Source organism: Salvia splendens, chromosome 2 (assembly GCF_004379255.2).
Source record: "Salvia splendens isolate huo1 chromosome 2, SspV2, whole genome shotgun sequence".
NCBI lineage: Eukaryota > Viridiplantae > Streptophyta > Magnoliopsida > Lamiales > Lamiaceae > Salvia > Salvia splendens.
The window spans coordinates 10687856-10707178 of record NC_056033.1 but is presented as its reverse complement, the minus strand read 5'-3'; the positions used below and the strand labels follow the sequence as shown (position 1 = coordinate 10707178).

General features: G+C 36.2%; 1 protein-coding gene across 2 annotated transcripts; it reads left to right on the top strand.

Moving 5' to 3' along the window:
- Positions 1 to 13512: 13512 nt before the first annotated feature.
- Positions 13513 to 18424, top strand: LOC121787815 (serine/threonine-protein phosphatase PP1 isozyme 2). 2 transcript variants are annotated; one of them, XM_042186659.1, is made up of 5 exons: positions 13513 to 13626; positions 13886 to 14120; positions 16356 to 16915; positions 17004 to 17219; positions 18122 to 18424. In XM_042186659.1, exons 2-4 carry the CDS (start codon positions 13922 to 13924, stop codon positions 17172 to 17174), a joined length of 930 nt encoding a protein of 309 aa, XP_042042593.1. In that variant the 5' UTR covers positions 13513 to 13626; positions 13886 to 13921; the 3' UTR covers positions 17175 to 17219; positions 18122 to 18424. The 2 variants fall into 2 exon arrangements, with proteins under 2 accessions (XP_042042593.1, XP_042042600.1); XM_042186666.1 differs by having other exon boundaries at positions 13603 to 13621.
- Positions 18425 to 19323: the final 899 nt, after the last annotated feature.

The window sequence follows — 19323 nt, the reverse complement described above, 5'->3', positions numbered from 1 at the left end:
CTGTATCCTTTGGATCGGGCCTTGCAAGCTTGCGCGATTCAGGTTCCTCATCCGTTGATTTAGAACTAGTGGTTTCGTCCTCAATTCTTTTCTCAGAATTGGATGCTACGTTTTCCTCCCTTGTACAAGGAAATGTATTTTCAAGAAATACCGCGTTTCTTGACTCAATTGTTGTTCCCATGGTCATAGTCGGTATTTCAGACTTGTGGACAATAAATCGATATGCGCTACTATTAAGTGCATATCCAATGAAGATGCAATCAACCGTTTTAGGTCCGATTGTAACTTCTTTGGGTGGAGGAACCATCACCTTTGCCAAACACCCCCACACTTTGAGGTATTTGTAGGATGGCTTCTGTCACACCTCAACCCCTCTGACTTATACACTTTTAATAAATAAACTCCTTATCATAAAAGCAATCAATACACTTGTCTAATTCATAGAACACCCATATTATATAAGTTCAAACCAACACTTATCCGATACATATTTCAAAATATCCTGTAAAGTAGTGGAACCCTTTCACCACTCTATATACTATACATTTATCTACATGCAAAAAGATGAGGAAGAGAAGGTTGCCAATATGCGTCAGCCACCGAACCTGATAACATGTGGAGTTCCTATGACCCACGTCACTCAAAACTTTACTGTTATCTTATTCCTGAAAAATTTAGTGGTTTATATAAGCCACAACTCAGTATATATAAATTTCCACATTTAATCTCACATGATACAAACATCAAGCACATTCTTTTATCAATACATAAAATCAGAAACAATATATAACATAATTTAAAAACAATCCATTTCATATTCATATGCATATGTCACTCTATTCAGTTTATTATTCTGTAACAGTCAAGCCTGGTATCTGCCCGGGATTCATCTATGACTTGAAGGTCTCTCTGTAATTGGACTCATAGGTCCCTCTGTATTTGACCCGAAGGTCCCTTTGTAATTGTACTCATAGGTCCCTCTGTATTTGACCCGAAGGCCTCTCTGTAATTGGACTCATAGGTCCCTCTAAAATTTCAGATCCAGTACAAGGCTATCACAGATCCTCTTTAATCACATGATTCATGTACTTTCAATACCTTATGTAAAACATCAATTACATATTTCTATCATATAATTCATTTACAACATTATATACATTGCACCAGTCACATATCCATATCATATTCTACCATCTATATCAAATAATTCATAATCATATCAATTTCACAATATATAATCCAATAATTCACTCTAATTCAACATATAACAATCAACCACATAACACATATAAAACTAAAAGTGTGATTTATACACACCTGAGCACGATAGAAAACCTGGTCGAACACTAGCTCTTGATTCCCGATCTACGTTCCTTGATCTTGATCACGATATAATCAATTCAAAAACTAAAATCTCTTCTTTCTGTTTACCACCCTCAGATTGTATATACTATATGGTTGTTGCTTCTAAATCCTAAATAATCTTCTCCTTATTGTTTTGTTCTTCTACTGTTCATATTTTGTTTTAATAGCTTTCGTTCCTTCTAAATTATATGTACACCGTAGCTTACTCCTCTCCCCCTACCTAATTCTCATCCTTTAAAATAAAGAACAAAAATATTCTATAGTCATGTACATTGACGGCATAATTAGGTGACTCACCTTATATTTTATTTTGTATTTTATAAGAAAAACACGTATAAAATGAAAACTAAAACGTGTAACCTTTATAAAAATTTAGGCAACACAATAATATGTTAAAATGCTCATTTTCTATGCCACGTACAACATATATTTATTTAATGTATATCAACCTTAGGTTATCCAAAAACATGCACATATATTAAACTTATATATAAGTGTATATAAGTACGTACATAATAGTAGTACTATATTATCTCATGCACATATACACACGTTACACATTTATTTTAGTTATCTAAAATTCATGTACACATACACACTTATATATATAACATACAATTATACAAATAATATTATAAATATACAAATTGATGCATGTTTCGGGTTAGGGATGTCACAACTCTTCCCCTCTTTAAGAATTTTGTCCGCATAATTCATTTCTTTCTAATTTGACGTGCGTAATAAAATTGTTAACCCGTAAACAGATGTGGATAGTTCTTTCTCATATTTTCCTCTGTTTTCCCGAGTCGCTTCTTCGACTCCGTGATTTTGCCAAATAACTTTTACCATTGGAATATCTTTTCTTCGCAATTGCTTTATCTGGCGGTCCACTATATTGACAGGTTCTTCTATATAACTCAATTTCTCAGAAATTTGTATATCAGTATCTTTCAAAATATGTGAAGGATCAGATCGATAACGTCGAAGCATACTGACGTGGAAAACATTATGAATTTGTTCCAACTCTGGAGGTAATGCTAACTGTATGTCAATGGTCCCACTCTTTCAACAATATCATACGGCCCAATATAACGAGGACTCAGCTTACCTTTATGTCCAAATCGCATTACTCATTTCCAAGGTGAGACTCGCAAGAAAACTTTATATCCAACCTCATATTTCATCTATTTCCGATGCTGATCATAATAACTCTTCTGTCTGTCTTGTGTCACCTTCAATCTGCTTTTAATGATATCAACCTTAGAAACAGTTTCCTGGATAATTCCTGGTCCTTCTACAAGCTGTATATACTGGACTTCTATATTTTCTACCATACAATGTCTCATACAGTGTTATAAATGAAATTGATCACTATATGCAAACTCTATTAGAATAATATACTTATCCCGTGAACCTTGAAATTCAGTAACACAAGCACAAAGCATTTCTTCCAAGGCATATATAGTTCTATCTGACTTACCATCTTTCTGATGGTCAGAAACATTACTAAAATATAATCATGTCTCCAGATAGTAAATTGCAGATCTCTGCTAGACATAAAAGATAGAATACCATAAAATAGTGCTGCATCTTTCGCATACTTTTCAACTAAGTGATATAACGAAGAAATCCAACGTATAGATAAGAAATGTGCTAACTTACTCAGTTTTTCTACAATCATCTAAATAATATAATTCCTCTTTCGTGTTATCGATGACCTTGTACCAAAATCTATAGTAATGCGTTCTCATTTTGAGACTAGAATAGTTAAAGGCTTCAAGTAGGTACGTACTGTTCTGCTTTAACCTGTTGACATGTCAAACGTCTTGAAACAAACTCTACGATTTTCTTCTTCATCTTTGGCCACCAATAATACTTAAATAATGATGTTATTTGCATATGTATAATCACTCTGCTTGACTTGTAACTCAAAGTATCTGTAACAACATTTTCCTTCTCAAGATGGTATTTGATAGTGCAATCATATTCTTTAAGAAACTCCGTCCAATGTCTTAGTCTCATATTCAACTCCTTCTTACTCTTCAAATATTTCAAACTCTCGTGATCAACCAGAATTCGACGAAGTCCTCCATACAAATAATGATGCCAAATCTTCGAAGGAAAACAACACTGCTAAATTCAGATCAGAAAGAGAATAAGAAGCTTCATGTACTCGTGATTGTCCTCGACGCATAAGCAATAAACTTTCCATTTTTTTAAATAGAAATCCAGATCAGAAATAGAAAACCAAAACCATGTTGCAATGCATTACTGTAAATAACATAATATCATGTACCTTGAAATTGATCAAATAAGTCTTCTATTCTAAATAATAGATATTTATTCTTCACAGTCACTTGATTCGACTTCCAATAGTGTATATAATGTCATAGTGTGTCGTCTTTCTTCTTCAAAAATAATATTAGTAATCTCTAAGGTAAAACATGGAGTCATACATATCTCTTGTCAGACAAGTAACTGGTTCTTAAACTCCTGAAATTCTAATAAAGACATTTGATAATTGTGAATATAAATAAATGCAGTACCTGGTAGTAACTCAATAGTGAAGTTTGCCTCTTGATCAGGTGATACTCTAGAGAGATTTCCACTTCGAATAAATCAAAAGGCCGGTGTAGCTAATATAAAATAAGTTGCAATTGGTCGATACCATTAAATATCACTCGATCTCGTCTCGATGATTATATTACCATTTCTTTAATATGACATGTTGCCTTAGTTCGATGAAGTGACAACCAATTTATACCCGTGATAATATCAAATTTGTGTATGAACAAGGGAATCAATATCCGCTGGCAGCTCAACTGAATTAACTCGCACCATGCAGTCTAGATAAACCGTGTATACTGAAACAATGCCAGCTCATAATCAACAACAAACATAGTTCTTGTTTAACGACAGAATCTCTCTTTACTTCATCATCACAATACACTTCTTGCATATATTTATCATTAAATTCTCTAGAAAAATCGTCTGAACTTAGTACCAAAGATTGTATAATAGCTTGTGGGACTGTTTCTGCCGAAAAGTAATATTGCTTCAAAGAAGAGACACTGTATAATCAAAATGTTCTTCTGACATACAACTCATCTGATTGAACACATGTTCTATCCTTTTCAACCATATCTTGGCCTAGGTCGGATCAGTAGTCTCATAAGGTCAACAATTCCATTTTTCGGTGCTATTTATGTTTCTACCTCTTTGACTCATCATTGGTCCATGTATTTACTGGAAATCACCATATGATGCAATATGTATATGAGATGTTTCTATAATTAATTGATGATGCAGGGCGGCTGACCCTTCTCTCCTTAGTGAGATATGTTCATGACAATACAAATACAAATGAAACTTATAACATAAATGTATCATATGATATACATGAATACTATGTCCCAGAGGGATTCTATCCCCGCTCTGATACCACCTTAAACTGTCACACCTCAACCCCTCTGATTTATACTCTTTTAATAAATAAATCCCTTATCATAAAAGCAATCAATACACTTGTCTAATTCATAGAACACCCATATTATATAAGTTCAAACCAACACTTATCCGATACATATTTCAAAATATCCTGTAAAGTAGTGGAACCCTTTCACCACTCTATATACTATACATTTATCTACATGCAAAAAGATGAGGAGGAGAAGGTTGCCAATATGCGTCAGCCACCGAACCTGATAACATGTCGAGTTCCTATGACCCACGTCACTCAAAACTTTACTGTTATCTTATTCCTGAAAAATTTAGTGGTTTATATGAGCCACAACTCAGTATATATAAATTTACACATTTAATCTCACATGATACAAACATCAAGCACATTCTTTTATCAATACATAAAATCAGAAACAATATATAACATAATTTAAACACAATCCATTTCATATTCATATGCATATGTCACTCTATTCAGTTTTTTATTCTGTAACAGTCAAGCCTGGTATCTGCCCGGGATTCCTCTATGACCCGAAGGTCTCTCTGTAATTGGACTCATAGGTCCCTCTGTATTTGACCCGAAGGTCCCTCTGTATTTGACCTGAAGGTCCCTTTGTAATTGGACTCATAGGTCCCTCTGTATTTGACCTGAAGGCCTCTCTGTAATTGGACTCATAGGTCCCTCTAAAATTTCAGATCCAGTACAAGGCTGTCACAGATCCTCTTTAATCACATGATTCATGTACTTTCAATACTTTATGTAAAAATCAATTACATATTTCTATCATACAATTCATTTACACCATTATATCCATTGCACCAGTCACATATCCATATCATATTCCACCATCTATATAAAATAATTCATAATCATATCAATTTCACAATATATATCTAATAATTCACTCCAATTCAACATATAACAATCAACCACATAACACATGTAAAACTAAAAGTGTGATTTATATACACCTGAGCACGATAGATAACCTGGTCGAACACTAGCTCTTGATACCCGATCTACGTTCCTTGATCTTGATCACGATATAATCAATTCAAAAACTCAAATCTCTTATTTCTGTTTACCACCCTCAGATTGTATATATTATATGGTTGTTGCTTCTAAATCCTAAATAATCTTCTCCTTATTGTTTTGTTCTTCTACTGTTCATATTTTGTTTTAATAGCTTCCGTTCATTCTAAATTATATGTATATCATAGCTTACTCCCCTCCCCCTACCTAATTCTCATCCTTTAATATAAAGAACAAAAATATTCTATAGTCATGTACATTGATGGCATAATTAGGTGACTCACCTTATATTTTTTTTTTGTATTTTATAAGAAAAACACGTATAAAATGAGAACTAAAACGTGTAACCTTTATAAAAGTTTAGGCAACACAATAATATGTTAAAATGCTCATTTTCTATGCCACGTACAACCTATATTTATTTAATGTATATCAACCTTAGGTTATCCAAAAACATGCACATATATTAAACTTATATATACGTGTATATAAGTACGTACATAATAGTAGTACTATATTATCTCATGCACATATACACACGTTACACATTTATTTTAGCTATCAAAAATTCACGTACACATACACACTTATATATATAACATACAATTATACAAATAATATTATAAATATGCAAATTGATGCATGTTTCGGGTTAGGGATGTCACAGCTTCCTTCGCTTCCACCACTCATAAGGAGTAACATCTTTTCCTTTGAGATAGATTTTATTCAAGATATAGTTGGTTGTCATTACAACTTCCCCCCATAGGTTATGTGGTAATCCTGAAGTCACAAGCAGTGCATTCATCATCTCTTTTAGAGTTCGATTTTTGCGTTCTGCAACCCCATTAGATTGTGGTGAATATGGTGCAGTCGTTTGATGGATTATACCACTTGCGTTGCATAACTCCTCAAACGGGGCTACATATTCGCCTCCTCTATCGCCTCGAATCGTTTTGATTTTACAACCAAGTTGATTCTCAACTCCGTTCTTATAATTTTTGAATGCTTCTATTGCTTCATCTTTACTTCTTAAAAGATAAATGTAGCAATACCTTGTACAATCATCTATGAAAGTGATAAAGTACATTTACCACCTCTAGTTTGCACCATCTTTAAATCACATACGTCTGTGTGAATTAATTCAAGAGGTTTTGTGCTTCGTTCTATCGAGTGAAACGACAACTTAGTCATTTTTGCTTCAAGACAAATTTCACATTTATCTTGGGTATCCACTTCATTAGCCTTTAGTAAATCTAAATTTACTAATCTTTTAATGGCTTTTGAATTCACATGTCCCAATCTACAATGCCACAAATTTAAACACTCAGTCAAGTAAGAGGAAGTAGATGCTTTATTATTAGCCAATGGCTTTGCAACACTGCGAGTTGCCACACTAAGTTTGAAAAGCCCGTCGGTTACATAACCTTTTCCGAGGGATTTTCCAAATTTATACAATACAAACCTATCATACTCAAATACAAGTTTAAACCCCTTATTAACTAGTATTGATCCTGACACTAGGTTCTTGCGGATGTCCGGGACATGCAGCACATCCTTCAGCGTTATTGTGACGCCAGACGTCATCATGAGGATCACATTTCCGATGCCAAGGACTTCGGAGGATGCTTGATTCCCCATGTTGATCTTCAGGATAGTAAGTTGAAAACTTACTTCTATCGGCACAAACATGAGCAGTTGCTCCAGTGTCAATGTATCAGCCTCCCTTGTTTTCAATCAAGTTGGCTTCTTCAGTGACCACGGCAATGAGATCATTTGCATCCCAGTCTTTGAACTCCTTCTCAACGACGTGGGCTGCCGGCTTCTTCTTCTTGCTGCGGCAGTCTTTGGCAAAGTGGCCAGTTTTGCCACATTTGAAGCATTCGCCTTCAAATTTCTTTGTAGGTTGTTTTCCCTTCCATTTATCCTTTTGACTTGGGCGAGGGCGTTTGTTGGAGGGACCGCCCCGCTCCAACAGATTGGCCTTGGCTTCAAGTGGACTAAAGCCCTTAGCCTTTTGGTCGCTTTTGCGCACATCAGACTCAATGCGTAATTTCATGATCAAGTCTTCAAGGGTCATCTGGTTTCTCTTGTATTTGAGATAGCTCTTGAAGTCCTTCCAACTAGGAGGAAGCTTGTCAATGATCGTGCACTTTAAGAATTTGTCGGGCAAGGTCATCCCTTCAACCACTAGTGCGTGGATGATCATTTGTACAAACTATCATCTAAAGCACTTAGAATGAAATTTTTACAAAGATAATCTCCTTTTCTCCAAGCTTCATAGTCTGCCATGACTTCAAGCCTAGTCTCTTGATCCCTTGGCGCGGGCGGCTCGTTTTCCGTGAGAAAGTTGGCGACGCACAATGTTGTCAAGTAGAACAACATCTTTTGGTACCACCGTTTGAAGTCAGATCCTCCAAACTTTGGTGGCTTCTCGGCAGGTGGCATCATTCTTGGTGCCAAAGGTGTCGTGCTTGGTCCATGGAAGGAACCAATTCTGTTTCCCCCGAAGGAGCTAACAACGTGGTTGGGCATAGAGCCCCCACCATTTATGTTGGGCATAGAGCCCGCCATGGTCGTACCAGTCCTGAAGGAACTAGCACTCGCGTGAGACCCGAAGGCCCCAGTATTCGTGTGAGACCTGAAGGCCCCAGCACTCGTGTGAGATCCGAAGGCCCCAGCACTTGTGTGAGACCCGAAGGCCCCATCACTTGATCCATTAAAGGATCCGAAGGAACCACTAAAAGTGGAACCAACCGATCCACTCGAGGTGGATCCACCAGTGTGCCCAAGGGGGTTAACAAACTCCCAAGGGGTTGTTGATGAAGATGGATAGCGCCCGGGAGTGGGCATCATCATCGGAATCGACGATGTGTTGACCGGTGCAGTGGTGGCGGCGGTGGCCGGAACAGTTGAGGCGGCGGTGGCCGGAGTGGTGGCAGCAGAGGTGTTGGCGTTGGTCGACATCTCCAAGCTAAGGATTAGGTTTCGAAAGTTTTAAGTTCGGTTTAGGTCCAAATCCTTCAACGGCAAGCATATCTCGTCTTGCGATTGTTGGGGATAATGGTTTCCGGTGACTGGAATTACAAGAGATATACAAAATCGGGCGCGTAATACAACCCAAGAAGGAAGAACTAAAACTGAAAATTACAACGAAATCGAAACTGTAAACTGGAAATGAACTTAGCCGAGTCGAGGAGGCCTCTTTCCGCAAGACGAGATACGCCCAGGTAGTGCTCTCGGTTTGGCGTGTCGTCCCCAAAGATAAAATGGCTACGTCTCCGGTGAAGCAGCACCGCAATCAACAGAGCTCCGGCGAACTGGATGGAGGAGAGGGCAGAGCTTCGGAAAGAAAAACTATGCAGAGAGTATGATGCTTGTGTGTATGGTTTTTTCTGTATCCTAATGCAAGGAATGACTAGCCTATTTATAGGCTTGGTCCACTGCGGGGGTCAACTCAGCCTTGATGGCTGTCATCATGGCTCATTATGACGGGGCTGTAACCGCTGGCCGTTACAAGTTTGAAAGCTGGAGCGGTCGACTTTGAATCTAGACGTTGTACACGCCCTAGTTCAACCGTCACATGTGGACTTCGACTTGATCAAGACGTTGATCAAGCCATCGCTCAAGGCGCAGCAGGCCGAGTTGATCAAACTGCTGATCAAGGCGCAGTATGTCAAACATTAAGTCTGGATCCAGGGACGGGGCGCCATGGCGAATGCACCGCAGTTTCTGACTTGATCTCCACGAAGAAGACACGAGAGACAGTGTGCGAGTGTTGAGGGGAAACGACAGACTATCACGGGGGAAATCTGAGAGCTCTCATATACTGTCTGCACCAGCTCTGTCCTGTATGTGTGTGCGATTTAATTATAGTTTTGTTTGTATAAAACTCGGCAAAGGCGGGGAAGGATTTTCCTGCTGTTGCCTCTCATTTTATTCTCACAAATAATCGATTTATATTTAAAATCTCACACTAAATCGACTTATATTAAAAATCTTAGTGCATTTCATGAACAATATATTTCAAATCTAAATGCGTGTTGTAATAAATGATACTCATATTATTATTACCGATATTCCTTCACATTGATAATTGATCTTGATGTGGGTGACGACACTTATTATCGCTTTAAAAGTGTTTAATTATTAACCTACGAATCTATAATGAATGATGCTTAACTATTAACAAAATAATTAATGCCTTTGCACAAACAAAGTACCAACGTACTCCTATACTTTCGAGTTCCGAATGCCTTTGTAAACTCTATTAATATATCAACAAAATGAGGATTATGTCTGAATCGGATGTAGCTCAAAACAAATTTGTAACTTTATAATGATTTTACTAAAAAGAAAAGATAATGAGGCGCCAGGAGTGTATGTCGAATCATTGTATCCATATACATGAGTATGACTCATCGCCAGGGACGGAGCCAGAAAATAATCTCAAGAGGGGCAAAAATATATATAGGGAAAGTTTAGAAGAATTAAGAAGGGGCATTTAGTGAATCAAGGGTGTAAATTAGCTAAAATCATAGATATGTATATGTACGTAGGAAAATTTGAGGAGGGACATATGCCCCACCTGCCAATGTATTGGATCTGTCCCTGCTCATCTCCAATGATTCTTTGTTTAGGCCTTAGAGCATTGGCAATGGTGGCCGGTCGCCACAGCCGATCGTCGGCCACCACATCGGCGCTCGTCGGCCTCCATTGCAGAGGGAGGGCCGAACGCCCTTCCCCAACGCCTCCGCCCCAGTGCTGAACAATAGCCTCAGCTGATGCCTCATCGGCTCCGCATCAGCCCTGCGATGGACCTCCATTGCGGAGGCTCAAACCGATGGCAAAGCCTATTTTCATATTTTTGTAAAAATTAATTTTTAAATTTTCTTCTCCTATTATAAATACCTCAATCTCCTCTCCTTCATTTCACACACCCACATCCTTCTCTACTTTCACATTTTTTACACCCACATCCTTCTCTACTTTCACATTTTTTTCTCACTACAAACGTCTTTTAATACATAGAAGAATGAATTAATTATGTAATTTTATTTATATTATTTAGACATTTATGCTTTCTTTAGTTTTTAAAATGAAATATGTTTTTTGCCGTATATTATGTTATTTTTAATTTACATCAACAATTAAAAGTGAAATAAAATAATGCTGATGTAGAAATGAGATGGGCTCTCATTGCATGGAGATAGGCTCTGGGATGGGCCTGCTGACGTGGCAAGAAAAAATAGAGATGGGCTCCGGAGATAACCACCATTGCTAGTGCTCTTATGTCTTTATTTGATTTTTTTGCCTTTATGATATATGGAACTAAAGGGCATACTCCATTCCATTATTTATGCATTTATTTTAGAGACTGATTTTAAAAAATTTATTTAATTAACTAAAGAAAAAGAGAAAAAAATATAAATTAAAATAAAGTAATATAATATTAAAAATGTTACTATATATTTTTTTTTCTAAAAAATTAAATAACTCAACTATAATATTATGATCGACCAAAATAATACGACTTAATTATAATGAAACGAAAAGAGTAGGATTTGATTTAAAGTATGATATGGACAGTCAGGGATGTCAATTCAACCTGAACCCCGTTGGTCGACCCGAATATCCCAATAAAATTAATGAGTAAGGGCTATAATTTCGTAACCCAAATACAAAACTGGCTAAACAGGTTAGCCTGTTGGGGTTGAAGGATTGGCCCGAACGGGTTGCGGGTCAGCATAATGGATTATAGTTTTAATTAAAAATACTTTCATACTTTTGGATTTCATATGCCACCATTATTTACTTATCTTCTTCAATCTTCATTCCACACCTTTCTACTCTGTTCCACACTACAAATTTTCAAGTTCCAGCTCAATCCATTCTTCCGTCATCCCATCATCCGCCACCACTGGTTTACCATCACCAAAGCCAATCAAGATACAATTGAGTTTTATCCCATCAAAATCTCAACAGATTTATAGTGTTTAGCAATAATTCATGTAAGATTAGTTACGAATTATAATTTTCGTAAAGATGTGATTATGATCAATACTAAAATAATGACGCAAACTCACGCCTTAATTCAAATTGATTGTTTTTATTTTGATTATTTATGCAATAAGTCAAAATAAATTGATTTATCTTTATTTATGTTGTAGTTGATTAAGATGAAAGACTATTCCCAATTATTATTGAGGGAAATCATGAAAATTTGAAGATTTTATATGAGTCAATAACTAATAAGAGAAAAAAATCTCAAATTTAGAATCATTTCACCGAGAAAATTTGATTACAAGAGATTGTTTTCTAAAGCTTTTTTACTCGAATAGTCCGATTGATTACCATAATTCGACGGATTTTGGTTAGGGTTATAAAATGTATAACTCGAAAAATTTATAACCTGAATAGTCAGCACCCAAATAGCCCAACAACCCTAGTATGGTTGGCCAAAGTGATTATTAGCCCAATTGATATCCTTATCGACCACTTAGAGCCGGTTACATGCCTCAGCACAAGCATTTTGGTTTCGCTCATTTTTTCTTACATGCCTCAGTACAATATTATTCTCCATCGTAAATATTTTTTGAACTGACATTGGTTTTAGGGTTATTTGCCTATAAATACATGAACTTTCAACATTTTTTGAAATTTTCCCCAAACTTTAATTTTTGAATATAAATGCATGAACTTTGAACGTTTCAGATTTTTCTCCAAATGATAAAATTGAAGCTGAGGTGGCAACTAAAACTTGGGCAATGCACTAAAACGACGTAGTTTTGATTTTATTAATTTTAAAAATTGAAAAATAAAAATCCATTTCATAAGTTTTCACTAAAAATCATACACCTCACATCTTTCTCCTTTATTTTCTTCCTCCCCAGAACTAGAACTACTGAATAAGAAGAAATCTCCTTAAATCCTCTTTATTTTTCTGTATTTGATTTCCCAAATTCGTCTCCAAGAAAATTAAGGAGATTTCTTCATCACCCATAAAACTATTTCTTATTTATTTTCTTCTATCACCAAGAAATTTGTATCTGATTTGCTGCCGAAGTGGGAGAAGAATTTTGATTTACTCCCAAACTCGCCCAAGAAGGAGATTTCCAGTGCGACTTCTGATATATATTTCTTCTTCCTCGCTCATCTTTCTCACTCCCTTCACTCTTTTCCTTATCATATGCAATTTGGACGTTTTTTTTACTTATTTGTCTCTCCACTTATTATATCCACCTGGTCTCTTCTACTGCTCAGCCTTCAGTGTTAGAGGATTGCTTCCTGTCTCAAATCGTAACTAATCAGGTAGGTAGCAAGGGAGAACATGGAATTGTACCAAATACAGATTTTTCTCCTACTTCGGCGGTTCCGGGGAAGAAGAAAATAAAGGAGAAAGATGTGAGGTGGATGATTTTTAGTGGAAAATGTATGAAGTGGATTTTTATTTTTTAAATTTTAAAATTAATTAAATCAAAACTACATGTATTGCCCAAGTTTTAGTTGCCACATCAGCTTCAATTTTTATCATTTGGAGAAAAAATCAGAAAAGTTCAAAGTTCATACATTTATATTCAAAAAACATAGTTTGGGGAAATTTCAAAATATATTGAAAGTTTAGGGTTTAGGCAAATAACCCTTGATTTTAATGCAAAGTAATAGAGAAGAGTTACACTGCACTAAATTTGAATTGCAGAGGCAGAGAGATAGATGAGGATGTGAGCAAGGGTGGGTCCAGTCCCAAAATCTCCATCAAGAGAGGCAGGGTATTTAATATCAACGATGATTTCATTGTTTTAAAATTTTAATTATATAACTATAGGTTAGGATATAGTCGCCTCCGCCTCATCTCCCATTTTAACTTTTTTTCTTTTTTTAAAAAAAAAATTTCATTTTTCTTGTTCCAAATCCCCTCTTCCTAAATCCAGATTCCTTTCTATCCACCCACCTATTTGCCATGAAGAGCTGACGAATTTGTTTTCTTGATTGGGGTCTTAGGGTTTCATCCCTTTTTTTTCTATCTAGGGTTTGTCGCGGAAGAAATTTCAGGTGAGCCAAGCTATGGCGGCGAATGGGCAGGGGATAGAGCCTGCCTTGTTGGATGACATAATTAATCGCTTGCTCGAGTTCCGCAATGCGCGGACTGTGCGTCAGGTGCAGCTCTCCGAGAATGAGATCCGTGCTCTCTGTACCGCGTCGCGGGAAATCTTCCTCTCTCAGCCTAATCTTCTCGAGCTAGAAGCTCCGATTAAGATATGCGGTATAACAATTTCTTCGTTTTCGACTCTGTTTGATGTTTCACGTTCTGCCTGGCCCTACCTTTTTTTATCAATAATTGATGATAGATAAATATGGGCTCAAAGTTTGGGTCTTTTCTTAATCGGATTATGGTCCACGAGATATGGTTTTTATATTTTGGAACTTGTTTTTTCTCATATACGTGTAATTCGCTCTAGACTTGCATGTGATTTGATTATGCTGTTTCGTGCTAGTAAAATGGCTTTGGTTGTCTGATTTTTGGTTGTAAGAGGGTGGATTAAATGTAGAAACAATATCTATATTTCTTTAGCTGCATTCGCTGCAATCTAAAACTTGAATAGGAACTTGGTTTGTAAGAAGGCTTCTACCCTCTCATTTTGAACTTATCTCAACACATATGTTATGGAATGTAGTTCGTATGGAGTGCATTTTCTTCTTATTTTATTTTAAAACCAAAAACATGTGCAGAATTATTGACCCTTAATGCCCACATGCATTACGTTTTCACCAATTTTGCATTTGGTAAAAATTGCCTATATGCTAGTTATGAGTTTTGGATGCTGTATGTCTGCTCTAGCTGCACTGATGGCGAATACCTGCTCTTAAGAGTTTGCTTCCATACCACATTCTATGGTGACGAAATCATACACTTTATGTTCCGAAGCTTCGTATCTGCACCTTTTCTCGTCATTTTTAGAAGTATACGTATGTCTAGGTTTTGACACTTCAGAGTCCGTGTTGTTTATTCTTTACAAACCAGTGGTTTTCTTGCTGTCTCAACTCTCAAGTTTCAATATGATTTTTGTTCGAATTTTTGGTTGTGTGAAATTGTGAATTTGATACTTGCGAGTTCTGTGAAATAGGAGTATGTGTTTTATGGCTGGATTGAATCTCCATCTGAACTAGAGGTGGAGGAATTGCCCCCATATTGCCAAAATTTTATGGCTATGCCAAATGTTAAAAATTGTCTTTTCCCCCTACATCTTTTAGTTTCCTAGTCTCTACCATCTTTGGTGAAATGTTAGTTGTAATGCGTGGTGGCCCTGAGAAAAGGCAGGGTGAATGATTGCCATTGATTCCCAATGATTTTGTGACTGTCACGCACACATGCACTCAAATGGGAGCGATATCAAATGAAAAAAATTCCCCCCTACATGCTAACCAGGAACTAATCTAAACTACCAAAAAAAAGATTAACAGTTTAATGCATTTACTCCCTCTGTCCCACTTTAAGAGTCCTATTTTGCCATTTCCTTTCGTCCCAGTCTAAGAGTCCCATTTAGAATTTTTCATATTTAGACATAAAATTTAACCTCATTGTTGATGAAATTTACACTCAAATGCCATTATTTTCATAAAAATAAAACAAAACAAACACCTTTTACATACAAAAAGTCAAAAGGGTCCCACTTTCCACCACCTCACTTCAATTATTACACACTCCAACAACCACTACCTCACTTCAATTATTACACACTCCAACAATTTCTTAAAACTCGTACCCTAACTAAATAGCACTCCTAAACTGGGACGGAGGGAGTATTTAATAATGATTTTATGTATTGTTAATTCCTTTGATTTCTTAATGATGCTGTAGTTATAACTAGTACATATGTTTTCTGGGATACTGTCATGTTTATTGCTACTATGATACTATCCCTCATTGTTTTCATGCATAAGCTTATGAATATGTTTATATGCTGATATGATGTAAAGATTTTAGTTTAATTATCTTTATTACCTTTATTGAGCCAAGACATGCTATACTCCTCTTTCTTTATCTTTAATTTTTTTTATATGTCATAGGAGCAAACACCATGTTTAACTAATGATGTTCCTCGAATCATGCTATTGATTGGCAAGAAGCTTGTTTCTTTATTTGTTGCGAATTAGTCGTGTCGTCACCGGATGTAAGAAACTAAGAATCTGCGTCTTTTGCAGTATCATTTATCATTTCTTATTAAGACATATCAGTAACTTATAGCTGCATTTATTTTTCTCTGTGCTCCTATTATTTCATTTAGCTCCTAGCATACCTTGGAGAAATCTCACTTAGCATGTTAGATGGAGCTAATGTTTCGGAAATTGAAAAGTAACTAAGCCACTTGGTTTTCTACTTCCCTGTCATTGAAAGGGATTAAAAGTTATCGTATATGTGTGTATATGCATGTTACTGCCTTGTTATTTTTATAGTGTAATTGAAAATTGTGATTGAAAATTATTTGTTGGATTTCAGGTGATATTCATGGGCAATATGGGGATCTTCTACGGCTATTCGAATATGGGGGATTTCCACCAGAGGCCAATTATTTGTTTTTAGGAGATTATGTGGACCGTGGCAAACAGAGTTTAGAAACTATATGCCTTCTTCTTGCCTACAAAATCAAGTATCCTGAGAATTTCTTTCTCTTAAGAGGAAATCATGAATGTGCTTCCATCAATAGGATATATGGATTCTATGATGAATGTAAACGTCGATTCAATGTTCGACTCTGGAAAGTTTTTACTGATTGTTTTAACTGCCTTCCTGTGGCAGCTCTTATAGATGATAAAATACTCTGTATGCATGGTGGGCTTTCTCCCGACCTGACAAACTTGGACCAAATAAGAAGTTTACCTCGTCCGTCTGATGTCCCAGATTCTGGTCTGCTTTGTGATTTACTTTGGTCCGATCCCAGTAGAGAAATGAAAGGTTGGGGAATGAATGATAGGGGAGTCTCATACACATTTGGTGCTGATAAGGTCGCTGAATTTTTGATGCAGCACGATATGGACCTCGTGTGTCGTGCTCACCAGGCATTACTTTTTCCATTTCTTTTTTAATGCTTCCTTTCATTCTCTTTTATATTATCTCTGCCATCTAACTGAGGATTTTGTTAAGCAGGTTGTAGAAGATGGATATGAATTTTTCGCCGATAGGCAGCTAGTTACAATATTTTCTGCTCCCAACTATTGTGGTGAATTCGACAATGCTGGTGCCATGATGAGTGTTGATGAGAGTTTAATGTGCTCTTTTCAGATTCTGAAACCAACTGATAGAAAGCGGTTCTTGTAAAAGCTAGTATGATAACACCTGTCCCAGTTCTCCTTGACTGCCCAGGTTTGTGTTGATTTTGTTTGCTATCAGTCAAAACTCCTTTAAGATCTGTTCTGAACCTGCATAATATGGCACTAGCAGCCTTCTTCTTTTTTTTTAAGTTTTTACCTCTATATGTCCTCGTGTCTTTTATGGTTGGGTGACAGATCAACTTTTCCTATCTGGTTGACATCATGTACTGTCACTCGCTTTGAGATCATCCTTTCTAATTTGTTTGGTTACTAGATGAGTAGATATGTTCAGATTTTGTTTTTAACTGCTACTCCATGAAAGATGTCTTAATTGCTTAATGCTGACCCCATTTTCAACTTCTCTAAGTTTGAGTTCTCTTACCATTTGCATATATGTATCCACTTTCATGCCCTTCTCCAGCATTGCCTGGATAAAGTGGTGTTGTATCATCAAAGCTAAAGATGACCATTCAAATAATAAAAACTTAATGATAAGATAAATACTACTCCCTCCAAACCATGGAATATAGACCCCTTCCTTGGATGACACGGAATTTTATGCAATGTTATTTTGTGTGCTGAGTGGAAAGAGAATAAAGTATGAGAGAGAATAAAGTGGAAAAGTGTTTCCATTTTCAGCAATGAGTCATTTTGGTTAGGACAAACTAAAAATGGAAGTGAGTGATCTTCGTTGGACGAAGGGAGTAGTTGATAAGAACTCCTAAAGTAACGGATTGGTCGAAAAAGGCCTGAGGAGTTGTAACATGCTATTTGTTGTGCAGTAATGGGGTTTACAAGAATAAATCTGTATGAACTGAGGATTTACTGGGTGCTGCATGTTTTGTAGGGTTTCTCATAGACATTTGGTTGCTTCTTATTCACGTATTGATCATGTGGACCGTCTTTAACTTTTTTCCCACAATTGTACATCATATGCTCTTTTGCCATCTACAGAGTTTCTCGATCATCTGTGTCCCTCAGAAGAAGCCACCTGCTTAATCTGTGCAGAATGTAGAGATGTGAGCATTCCAGTGCCATCCGGGATGAATTAGGTGATCTTGTTCGTCACTGTCCTGAGGTTTTCCCGAAGGACTTATTTCGTAAGCTCTGTATTTTTAATTTTCATTGACTTTTTTTACTTTAATTTCTCTATACGACTTTAGGATTTGGCTGTGTATATACACTTCTATATATCGCAATTACAATTGTAGATTGTTGCTGGTTTTGTGAAGTTTAACTGGGGCGATTGATGTTCTATTTCTGTATCTCCAATTTATCATCTTTTTATTAAATTTTGCTTGCTGCACAATACCTGCTATTTTTGAAATTATGGATAGGAAATGCTGTACTTGAATAACTTTTCTGTGACATGTTAGTTTAGACTTTAGAGTATGGACGATTTCCCTTTTGAATCTATATTCCACAATATTAGTAGTATGAAATCAGGTGCGATTGTTAGTTAATTATTGCACTTTTGCAGGTAGCTTGTGTATTGTTAAAATAATTATTCAATTTAAATAAATTTGTGTACAAAAATTATAACATGAGCTTAAAAGAAATTTCTATAGAAAATCGTAGCAAAGGTTGTACATAACTCTCCCATTTTTTTTTAACATAAAGTTGGATTTTCATATTAATCATAATCAACTGAATATCGACATTATATTGTTCATTATTCAATTATTCAGATTGGTTTTCTTGTCAATATTAATTTGAAGTTTAGGACATACCTTGTACAATTTCAAATGAACTGTGAGAATATTATTCTTCATGTTTAGGGTTGATCTTTCTTTCATAAAAATTTGTCTTAAGGATCTTTGTTACTTAACAAAATTCCAAAGCTTGGGCGTATAAAACATGTCATGACGCCTTAAGATATTTTTATTATCTGTAACCATAGTCGCTATATAATAAAACATGGTAATTAGTTCTCATAATTAACCGGCTGCTCTTATAATTATGGAGTTTGCTAAATTTATTGCTGTGGCTACATACAAAGCAAAATACACCAATATATATATATTTCACTTTGTATGATCTTGATCTAAGCTAAAGTGGTAATCGCCTCCATTTATGAGCCCCTCTCGGCGGAGAAACTACTTCACCCTGGTTAGTATGGCGGCGGAGGGGGTGATGAGTGTGTGTATGGTGGCGGA

Excerpts from the sequence above, each read along its gene's own strand:
- LOC121787815 (XM_042186659.1), top strand. The coding sequence starts at position 13,922 with ATGGCGGCGAATGGGCAGGGGATAGAGCCTGCCTTGTTGGATGACATA. Across the intron at positions 14,121-16,355 it reads AGCTCCGATTAAGATATGCG|GTGATATTCATGGGCAATAT; the intron begins GTATAACAATTT and ends GTTGGATTTCAG. Across the intron at positions 16,916-17,003 it reads TCGTGTGTCGTGCTCACCAG|GTTGTAGAAGATGGATATGA; the intron begins GCATTACTTTTT and ends TTTGTTAAGCAG.